We start from the raw sequence: 11146 nt of genomic DNA, 5'->3' as shown, positions 1-11146 counted from the left end.
GTTTTTTTTTTTTAAAGTCAAAGAGCCAATAGAAGAAAGACACTGGACACCTAACTCTTGCCTGCACATCCATCAGGACATAGCATGCATACCCACCTACTCCCCTCCCCCACAAAACACCTTTTGTCAAAAGCAGTGTGAGCTCTTGGGGCATTGATGAGGTGAGCACCTGGTGTCAAGCTTGGTCCAATAGTCAGTTACCCCCAAAGGGAGGCCAGGGGTGAGGTCCCATGACATCATAAGCACCTAATCTACTTTTTTTTTTCAAAATTTTCTTCCCTGGTTAGATATGTAAATCCTGTGGGGTCTTGAAGATTGAAGATCTTCCACTCTGTATTAAATCTCCCAAGGCCAAGAATCGAAATTGTCTCCTTTTATACTTGAACCCTGTCCAAAGTGGAAAAGAAAAAGGAAAACAAAGAAAAAAAAAACCATCCAACAGTCACCTTGAGAAAATATTAAGATCACTAGAATTTTAAATAAAATGTTTGTTTTCCTTGAAAGCGTCTCTGTTGTCTCTTTCTTGGGTTTTCTATCCAGGAATGTGTGCTTCAGTGGAGTCCTCAATGAGTGTCTCTATGACAGAATCTATTTAAAACCCTAAAATAGTTTCTTCTGTTTAGTGGTGACACTACTTCAACAACTAGAAACACAATTTGATCGTGTAGAGAACATAAGAACTTGTATGAGGCATTTGGAGTGTTCACAAGATTGTGTCAGAGAGTTCCTAATAGACACCAAAGGTTACATAACAGCACTACTGCCTGTCCTGGACTGATACTTCCAAATGCCAGAATCCTAAAATATAAGCTTGGAACCATCAATGTCTTTTGTGCTTCCATCAGTGTTTTGTCTTGAAGCACATAATGGGGCTTATACACAGCGTGCATTATTCTATCTCAGTACTTGGCTCTTATCTCATGGAGTATGATTAATTCCCTTAAATATTGTGTACTTATAGTTTTTTCGGTCTTGATTCTAAGGCCTGTCCTTCAGTACACACTCAAGCTTGCCTTTTTCTAGTCACACGAAGACAAAAGCAATGTCACTCTTCAGTTCCAATGCAGGCACACAAATGTATACACATGCACATTCACACATGTAGCCATCCCCCCACCACCACACATGCACTCCATGTGATTCCATAAAACTAGGGCATACATTATTTGTCCTAACACCAATGTGCTTCAGTATTAAATCACAAATGGCTTAAAGCAGGGCAATGTTCCTTTGGCCGTCTATCTTGGATTTACAAAAGGATATAATTACACTTTCTGATTGTTGGTCCTTGCTTATGTATGTTAAGTCTGGATCTTGCTGCGTTGCTAAATCTGGCTGTAAACTTATGATTTCAAGCTGCCTTCTGGCGTGTGTAGCTTCTACATAGCTGCAGGTATAATTCACAGTCACTTCACCCAGTTAGAAGTCACCATTTTTACCCACATATGTACTATTGAGGCTGTGTGACCATCTGTAATGAGATCTGATGCCCTCTTCTGGGGTGTCTGAAGACAGCTACAGTGTGGATCACTGTCTTTCAGAACATTCTCCTTTTAACCCTTCAATTTGGTATCTCCCTCTAATGAGGAAAACATTACTGTGTGTGTGTGTGTGCGTGTATACATACATATGGAAGGCAGAGATAAGTCTCATGTGTCATCTCTCAGGAGCCACTCACTTTGTTTTTTGAAACAAGGTCTCTCCCTGAGACCCCTGCCTACTGCTTAGTTTAGTTTGGTTGGGCAGCCAGCCCCAGAGCTATGTCTCTATCTCTACCTCCCTGGTAATGAGGTTACAAGCATGAGGCCCCCACATCTCAAAGTTTTGGGTGGGTGCTGGAAATCAAGCTTGGGTCTTTTTTTTAAGACTTATTTATTATATGCAATTACACTGTAGCTGTCATCAGACACACCAGAAGAGGGTGTCAGATCTCATTGAGGATGGTTGTAAACCACCATGTGGTTGCTGGGATTTGAACTCAGGACCTTTGGAAGAGCAGTCAGTGCTCTTAACCACTGAGCCATCTCTCCAGCCCCAAACTTGGGTCTTAATGCTTAAGAGACACTTTATCAACTGAGCTATCTCCCCAACATGTAAGTTTTTACAAACTGCTTTATAAACCTATGCTTAGTCAGTTAGCATGTTTCTTTTAAAAAAGATTTATTTATTATTATTCCTAAGTACACTGTAGCTGTCTTCAGTCACACTAGAAGAGGGATCCCATTACAAATGGTTGTGAACCACCATGTGGTTGCTGGGAATTGAACTCAGGACTTCTGGAAGAGCAGTCAGTGCTCTTAACGGCTGAGCCATCTCTCCAGCCCCAGTTGGTATGTTCTTATGTACACATTTTTTCATGGCGTAATTGTGACTACTTATGATCTGATACTCCTGTCTAATTTTGAGCTTCCATTATCAGCACCATCATGAATGCTAATGTCAGAGAACAACTTTTGGGAGTCGGTTCTCTCCTTCCAGCTTTACATGGTTCCAAGGATTGGATGATTGGGTTTGCATATCATGTGCTTCACCTGGTGAGCCATTTCACTGGCCCAAGGTTCTAATTTTAAAATATGGTTTGTCCAGTCACTGTAGCACCACGCCTGTAATCCCAGCACTCTAGGAGACTCTAGCAGGAATATAGGAAGTTCCACTGAATGAACAAATCAATTCGATCTGTTACTCATGCTTTACCTCAGCAAGTTTTGCTTTGTATAAATTGGCCCTCTTGTTTATCCCTAATCTTTGTGAACTGGTGTTTATACAGCTATGGCAGCCATTCCCCACTGTGGCTTGTAGAGTAAGTGGAAGACACCAACGAAGTATGTCTGGTGCTGAGCACAGAAGCCTTGCCAATGCTGACTGCATGCTTCTTTACCGATAGTGTAGTGACTAGATATGTAACCCCATTTCTCCTGAGCTCAGTTACGCAATAAACAGGTGTCTTCTCAAACTTGTGGGTGTCCCGAAGACTTTCCTTTTGTGTGATAGTCCAGTGTCATGACATATTAATAATATGCCCAAAATGACCTCTCCCATGAGCTGTGTAACAAGCTCATAGCAAGCTTAATCTCTTGCAACTTCTACTTTCCTTATCTGGAAAATGGGCCCAGCATTTGTTGAGATTAGATTAGATCCAGTGTGTAGGACCTGCTTGCTTCTAAAGATCAGTGTTAGGGGCAAGCAACAGCAGAGACAGATGCCTGGTGGATCTATTTCTTGGGTATGGAATGTTTTGTTGCAGACTGTGCACCAAGTGGAAGAGATGGTTTTGGGTGTTTTAGGCCAGTGTAGCTTTTCTTTCCTACACATTTTTTTTTTTACATTTTTAATTTATGTATGAGTACGCAGCAGAAGAGGGCATCAGATCCCATGGTTGTGAGCCACCATGTGGTTGCAGGGAACTGAACAAAGGCTTGGGGTGGATCCTAACTAGTTTCAACCCTTGTCCCAGATGGCAAATGCTTCAGCTGAACAAGAGACCACTCTGACCCCCATTATTTCTCAAGATTTTGACATCCACCAGAAGGGACATTTTAGAAAAAAAAAATGCCAGGGTAGGGCTTGTGGTAGCCTAACACTTTGCCACCCCAACAACCCACCTTTAGCTGAAATGGAGCTTATCAAAGTGCCCGAGGTCTTTGGAACCTCCTGTGGGAGGAAGGGCACAGAAAGTGAGCACAGGGTGAGATGGCTCAGAGGTAAAGAGCACCAACTCCTCTTCCAGAGGTCCTGAGTTCAATTCCCAGCAACCACATGGTGGCTCACAATCACCCGTAATGGTGCGTCTGAAGACAGCTACAGTGTACTCAGGTATAATAATAAATTTTTAAAAAAAGGAAGAGTGAGCGAGCACAGCAGGCACCCATTGCCACTGGCCTCTTGGGCCCTCTTAAAATAATCCCTAGGGCAGAGAAAGGGCAGGTGGGTAAGAATACAAGCTTCAGGCGTTCTAACTGCATATCTTGCACAGTATCTCAGGCCAGCCTGCCCTTCTCTGTGTCTCAACAGAAGACTTGGGCTTAAAGCACAAGCCAAGTAAAGGTAGGGAGGACGGGGTGAAAATACAACACGGGGATCCTGGGCTCCGGAGAGCCAACGGGACCGGAACAGAGGGAGGAGGAGGAGCCATAATCCCTCCTCAAATGGCCCTATTTGGGATCCCCTTCCTGCCTATCTTGCCCAAGCAAGAATTGTCAGTTCTTGCCTTTTGTGGGACGTGGAAATCCTGGAAATGCCCTGAGGCAATTTTTGTTTTGAAAACTGGACCAGAGAGGTCCTACAGGTTTGTACATTGCAATGAACTATTTCCTTAAAGTCAGGAGCAAGGTCCCCAAGTTTCCGGAATAGCAGTATATTACGTTCTCATGCTTCCTTTTGGTAGAATAAAAGACAGGAGGCGTGCTTCCTATGCTGCTTTATTTTTATAAGGATACAATCAAACAGTAGATGGAAACAGCTAATGACAAATATGGAACTGAGGTGCTGGCATCTACCACCACTCCTACAGCAATATATGAGTGTCTTTTCATTACAACTTTACTTTGATATTGGCTCGTTATATATGTAAGAAGATGAAGAGTACAGTTACGTAGGCAATGCTGCATTTCAGAGAAGGAGGTGAAAAGCCAGCCGTGCCTGGGAAGGATGATGGCCACTCCCAACAGCCCCAGAGATCTAACTAAACTCTGCAGGGCAAGTTCTAAGAATCACAAGACAAGGGGCTTTGCACTCTTCCTGAATGCAGACAAAGAGCAGACAAAGGTTACGTGACAAGGCCTTCACCTTGTCACTGCTTTGAAATGTATTCTTGTGGATGACAGCCCTGTGCCTGCTCAGCTGCCACCCTAGAGTTTTTGTCACGTCTACAAGATGAATCTCAAAACTGCAGGAACGTTTGAGGAGGCTCAAATATTGTCATGCAAGTTTCCAACCCATAAACTATTTCACTACTCATTAAAACAAAATTTTTAAAAAAAAATTAAAAAGGACAGGAAAGTTAGTCTTGTTAAGCTTCTGAAGTAGTCACTGTGGCGAGTTTGTTCTGAAGCAGGCTCATTTTCTCAGATCTGCTTAGAGGCTCCAAATCACCTGTGTGTTCCAAGCTTTAAAGAAGGAACGCTCAGAGAACACGCCACGTAGGGGAGTCAAACGTTAGTATGGGGAAAAAGTCACTTGAGAATTACAGAAAAGTTCAAAATGTTAATTCTCTGGAAATCTGTGTTAGTCGTGTGAAAGCACAAAAGAACAGAAGGAAGGTCAGAGTTTTGATAAGGGAGTTAAACCATGCATTCTGGCAAGTTCTTAACAGCCCAGAGAAGGCGAGCAGGGAGTTGGAGCAGCCGCTGCAACTCTTACACAGCGGTCACGTGACCGCACAGTGCCTCCCGACTGAGCCCCAAAGGCGTCGCAGGGGGACCTTTATCGCCTATGCTTCTTGCTTACATCATGAAGTGACTACATGGTTAGCACTTTTCTGCTCTATGAGAAACATGCAGAAGAGTCAGTCTTAAGTTTTTGTTTTTCTATTGCAGCAATATAGAGAAATTATTTTTGCTGCAAGGTAGCTCGTTGCTAAATCCTAGTATGAGCACTGTGTGTGTCCTTGGTTGATTAATACTGTAAAATGGGAGAAAAGACAGAAAGAGCAACTTTAAAGAGGTGAAAGCCCACGCGTCCCCTATGGATGGTGCAGAGGGAAGGAGCAAAGGACACAAAACATGGTTCAAATGCCATTTTACAGGACAGGAGCCCCTGTCAAGTTACAGCTTTTTGGCACAGTCAGGGCAATACACCTGCTCATTATGAAATACAAAGCGCTTGTTGGCCAGATTCACGGAGCATTTTTTGCAGTGGAAGCAGTAGTCGTGCCAGGATTGTCCTTCATAGGCCACCACACTGGAGCCTTTACCAAACCCTGTGGGAAAACACAAGAAAACAGAGAGACAGCTGAATGAAGACCGATGCGGAAGCCAGAAGTCAGAGATAAAATGACAACTTGCCCGTTCATAGAGCCGACAGGCACACAGTCAGTGTCTGCCGGGCTCTCTGCTCCCCTCTACTCGACCGCGCATTGTCCCCCGCGCCGCCACTGTCCCCCGCGCCGCCGCAACCCTTCTATGGCTGTCAAGGACCTGAAAAGATGCCAGAGCTCAGCTAATGGCTTCCTTGATTTAAAGAACCCTTGTTCCCATACCACCACCACTATAGCTCTGTGACGAACACCGACCTCCCAGCATAACAAGTCTTTTTAAGTCAGGGCCATGACATCAAAGTGGCCACCAGGAGGCAACCTTGGGCTGTTTGTAGGGTGTACACTTACCGGGCCTCGAGGAGCTGCTAAGCTTCGATTTTTTCTATAAAGAACCACCACCCACGAGGGACAAGTCCTCTCTCCACCCGGATGCCTGCCCCGGAGGTTGGCGCTGGGAAACAGGGTGAGAGGCAAGCGTTTCCCGTGGCACACTGGGGACTTCCTAGCTTTAGAGACTGGGTGGCTCACTCTTGACACAGTCCTTTTCCCTGAGGATGGCAAAAGTCTTCTCAAATGTACATTTCAAGGCTCCCCGGGGAGATGGGAAAATTGGGAAAGGGCTCAGGGCACGTGGATCGCGGCCGCGAGATGAGGAATGAAGTGATTAGCTTTGCTTCTGATCACGAGAAGATTAAAATTAAATAAAAAGGACCCTGCTAGCAGACCCCTCTGCACTAGCCTTCCACTATGGGGTGGTATAAAGCCAGGTTATAGCCTTCCAGCCTCCCTAGCCCTCCCCATTCCCTCTTAACACCCCTGACCTCCCCCACTAGCTCCTCCCATCTGTTTCCTCTTGCCCCACACCCTTCGCCCCTGTTCACTGCCTTGCTTCCAGACTTGTGAACTTCTGGCATGGTTAGTTGCTCAACAGTAGTCAGGAAGTGCTCTGCATTGCAAGGGTTAACCTGGCCTGGGAGACAATCCAAACTACATGAAGGGGCCTTTAGGCCACCATGGTAGGGGTAGAAACATTGTCTAAGGGCCTTTTGTGGATGGAACCGACGCCAGGAAAATGAGAGATGGTTACCATGCGCAAAACCTAGCCTGGCAGACTTAGCAAGGACTCTTCAGCCTACCAGTGATGGGGTTCTTGCATCCAGCACACTTCTTGGCCACAAAGTTCTTGTAGCAATCCACGCAGTAATACTGGTCCTCCACAGCGGTGAAACGCTGCCCAGCCAGCTTCTTAGAGCAGGTAACACACACAAAGCACTCGGCATGCCAGGGCTGATCCTGGTAAGTGATTCCTCCAGATGTGATGGCCTAGACCAGGGAGTGTAGCACCGGGATTCAGATTCAAGAACCAGGCACTGTGCTAGGTGCTTTGGGATACAGTATCTCATTTCATTACCACTACAGCCAAGGGAGGAAGGTGCTATTATTATCCCCAATTTACAGATGAGCAGACCAAGGCCTAGCAAGGTGCGCCTCTTTGGAAGGTAATAAAGTGGAGGTGGCAGGCCTCCGGAGCCAGGGCTGCCGGCTCAGAATAGAGGGGCACAGACAATCAGCTGTGGCACTGCTTTCTAAGCCTCGGCTCCTCCTCTGTAAAATGGGCACAATAATTCCTACGTCACAGGGCTAGCATGAAGATGGAATGAGATAATGTGTGTGCAAGCGCTCTGCGAACTGCCAAACTCCAGGGAAGCAGCACTTGATGCAAAACTACCACCACATACCTTGTTGCATTTCACGCAATGCTTGGCGAACTTGGTCTCATGGCAAGTCACACAGTAGAAGTCCTCCCCTTTCGGGAAGAAGCTTCCGGTCCCAATGACTTGCTTGCAGTTGCTGCAGGTGAAGCAGTCTTTATGCCAGATGGTACCCTTGTACTCCACGTTCTGGTCTCCTGCGGGGGTTGGGGGGGAACAATTGGATAGCCCTACTGACAGGCTCCCCAGCCCACCCCAGAGGTGAGGGGATGCAGGCCCTGCAGTCAGTGGCCCCCCTCAACCTATCCGAGTGCTACTTGCAGTCATGCCAACCCAGGGTTCTGTCACAGGTGGGGATCCTGGCAGGACCATTTAGGAGAGGTACCTGAACCCCCGCCCCCGACTCCCACTCCCACCATTGCGATGACTTGACAGTTTCACTAGGGGTCTGCCTAACCCAAAAATGGCTGAGGAAGAAGCATGCATGGGTCACTTACTACACCCAAAGGAGGCAAGGCTACATACTTTTCACTTCATTCTCTTGCCACAGACTGTTCTCTCCAGTGTTCGTTAGTCTCCGAGTGTGTGCGTGTGTGCGAGCATATATATGTACGCATATAGACACGGATGTACATGTGTACATATATATGCTACAATCTCAAAGCAGCTCACAGCAAAGTTAGCCCCACCATGACAAAGCAAGCACACAGCACGTCCGCCCCCAGGGAGGGAGAGGGCTAGTACCTGCCACAATGGCCTTGAAGCACCCTTTGCACCTGGGGGAGTCCTCCCGAGTGGCGCACTTGTTGCACAGGATCTTGCCATCCTTGGACACAAAGGTCTCACTGGCCAAGGGGTGAAGGCACTTGGCACAGCGGAAGCAGGTGTCGTGCCAGTAGCGATTCTTATAATGCACCTCCTGGACATTAAGCAGAGCAGGGTGGCCACTGTGAGAGGCACTGGGGCCGGTGGCAGTAGCCTTACCATCAGATAGCAGGGTGGGTCTCCAGGGCCAGATGACTCCTCACGCCAATGTCAGCCCCCTCCATGCGGGGACACCCTGTGGCGGCGAGTGCTTTTAGGAGTAACAGGAAGAGGAGCACTGTAGTGAAGACTCACAATTCCCAAAGCACAGAAGGAGGAGCGGGACAGCCCCCGTCACAAATCTGAAAGCCAAAAGGCTCCGCAAGCTCAAGTGGTTTAAGGGTTACCAGACAGCTCTCACAAGGAGAAAAGGACACATCGGATCTTGTGGGCCAGGTCACAGTCACAGTGTCAACGCACAACACATAGTTTATTCTGTGTCCCTGGGGAAAATAAGACCCTTCGAGTCCATTCGGCTGCAGCGCATAAATGCCATTCCACAGACACTAAAGGAATAGCAGGCCAGAGGCTATGAACTTGAGAGAAAGTGTTCAGGAGCTAGGGATGCCCAGAGGGGGTTGGAGGGAGAAAAGGGAAAAGGGGAAAACAATATAATTAGATTTAATTTGAAAAACAAAAACTATATAAAATCACCTTCAGGCTATGAATATATGAAATGTAAAGGAATTTTGTGTTTAGACTTGAGTATCATTTTAGTAGCCTTCATTAAATATGTGGAAATATTATAAAATAAGAAATTCAAAAATCAAACACTTCTGTTGCTAAGCATTTTGGCTAAAGGTCATTAACCTATACTATGAAAGAGCTGGCAGTGCCTTAGCAGGCCATCGAGTCCAAGGCCCGGATTACAGAATTTTTGAGGGAGGGACATCAGAAACACCTGCTTCAATTACTGAAGGCTGCTGGGATGAGAATTCAAAATGGTAACATTGCTGGCAAGGCTGCAGGAAAACATGTGAAACCCACCCAGCCTGCCCCGTTCCCCCACCAGCAACAACAGTTACCTTGGCATCAGCGCTTATGGGCTTGCGGCATTCCACGCAGGTGTTGGCGCAGAACTTGTCAAAGCACTTCAGGCAGCAGTGTCGGCCATCCTTCTGCACGTACTTCTTCCCCTGCAAGGGGTCCCGGCAGTAGTGACAGTCGAACTTCTCAGACATGGTGCCCACCTTATAGCTGGAGGGACCTGTAGGGGCAAACAAGCAGGACAAATGAGTAAGGGAGACACAAGGACACTCTGCCATAGAAGACCCTGGAGGTCCCAGGGCACTGCTGCCAAGTAGCTGGGAAAACCCTGAGTCCTCGGGGTCCAGCTTCCATTTAAGCCTGGGTAATTACTAAGTGTTTCAACAATAGATACTTGACTATGGCTCCCAAGAAGAGAATGCCTCTGATTTGAATGTTAAGTATTGCCATGTAAAGGGACATGTCAGAAATCGAGGCCAGACCTTGGGCTAAGGTCATCACACAGGGGGATTCTGGGAGATTCATCCATTGTTGAAAAGTAACCAAGAATGGAAAGGAGAATGGGAGAGTAAGGTGGAGCAGGAAAAAAAAGGAAGACTATTGGGCAAGGCGGGTGTACTGTGTACATCATAGCACTGCTCTACTTGATGTCCTACTGGCTTGCACAGTTCAAAAGAATGGGGCACAGCCAGGGCTGGCACCACTGCTCCCATGGCTGCCCACCACACAGCCAGCCAGAAGCCTCCCTGCCAGCTTAGACCCCATATTCTGTCACCTTTTATGGTGGGAGCAAGTATTTTCGGGTTGTCTGACTTCCCTCCTGTCTATACAGTTCTATTAATCCCAACAGAAACTTAACAGCTAAGTCATTACCCCCAGGCCCAAATGCAGCCCTCATGGACTTGTTTCTAATGTTTAATTGGACTTGAAACCAACAGAAGCAGCTTCAGTCCTTGAAAAGTTCCCAGAGAGTTCTGTCCCAGATATTTTCCCTGGTGGTTGAGGTCTGGACAAGAGGCATTTTCGCCTGGCGCTGGCTCATTCTGCAATTGTGAATGATTTGTCACAGTGAAGTACAGTTTTGTCATACATCAAATCAAATCTCTCTCAGGTCCAGACAGTGTAAGTATTATACCTTTTGGCATATCTGCTGTTCTAAACAGCAAAAAGTTTTAAGTAGAATCTGGACAAGTGACTTTTGCAAAGGGCTAAACTAATCATTCCAAGAACCTTCTCCCTCCATTCCCTTCACATGAACAAACTCCCTTCGCTCCTCAGCAGCAGCCCAGCTGCGGCCCTAGATAACCAGAAGTAACAAGCCTACAGAATCCCCCAGCCCTGCTAAGGTCTTCTGCTGCCAGTCCCTCTGCCAAACCGCCAGGAACGGTTTCTATTAGTTCCCAATTTCTTTACACATATGCTAATTTTTCTTCTCCTATTAGAAAAGGAATTTGCATAAGTAAACAGACAGCAATTATTTAATTTGTGTTAGAAACACAAGGACTGAAAGCATCTGAAGTGAAACTAGTCACCCTGCATGGACTTTAGAGAAAGAATGGGTAAAGAAATGAGCAGTTGCCTGTACTCACCGCAGCTCTTCCACCAACTG

At 46.6% G+C, this 11146-nt stretch overlaps 2 protein-coding genes across 11 annotated transcripts in view; one reads left to right on the top strand and one right to left on the bottom strand.

Moving 5' to 3' along the window:
* Map7d3 (MAP7 domain containing 3) overlaps positions 1-503 on the top strand; it is a 27810-nt gene extending 27307 nt beyond the window's left edge. Inside the window, exon 17 of the mRNA XM_031364090.1 lies at positions 288-503. Within this exon, the coding sequence (XP_031219950.1) occupies positions 288-295 (8 nt within the window). The 3' untranslated portion in view covers positions 296-503. The remainder of the gene's footprint in view (positions 1-287) is intronic.
* Positions 504-4404: 3901 nt separating this feature from the next.
* Fhl1 (four and a half LIM domains 1) overlaps positions 4405-11146 on the bottom strand; it is a 55458-nt gene continuing 48716 nt past the window's right edge. For 3 of the 10 annotated variants that reach the window (XM_031361420.1, XM_031361350.1, XM_031361268.1), the window contains 6 exons: positions 9576-9757; positions 8431-8605; positions 7714-7883; positions 7111-7297; positions 6323-6522; positions 4406-5917 (listed from right to left, as the gene is read on the bottom strand). In XM_031361420.1, coding sequence (XP_031217280.1) covers positions 5834-5917; positions 6323-6522; positions 7111-7297; positions 7714-7883; positions 8431-8605; positions 9576-9731 — 972 coding nt within the window. In that variant the 5' untranslated portion in view covers positions 9732-9757 and the 3' untranslated portion in view covers positions 4406-5833. Of the gene's footprint in view, positions 5918-6322; positions 6523-7110; positions 7298-7713; positions 7884-8430; positions 8606-9575; positions 9758-11126; positions 11141-11146 lie in introns of those variants that run through there. The other 7 variants (XM_031361699.1, XM_031361634.1, XM_031361556.1 and 4 more) reach the window with 4 other exon arrangements.

Source organism: Mastomys coucha, chromosome X, assembly GCF_008632895.1.
Source record: "Mastomys coucha isolate ucsf_1 chromosome X, UCSF_Mcou_1, whole genome shotgun sequence".
NCBI lineage: Eukaryota > Metazoa > Chordata > Mammalia > Rodentia > Muridae > Mastomys > Mastomys coucha.
This window is presented reverse-complemented; position numbering and strand designations above follow the sequence as displayed.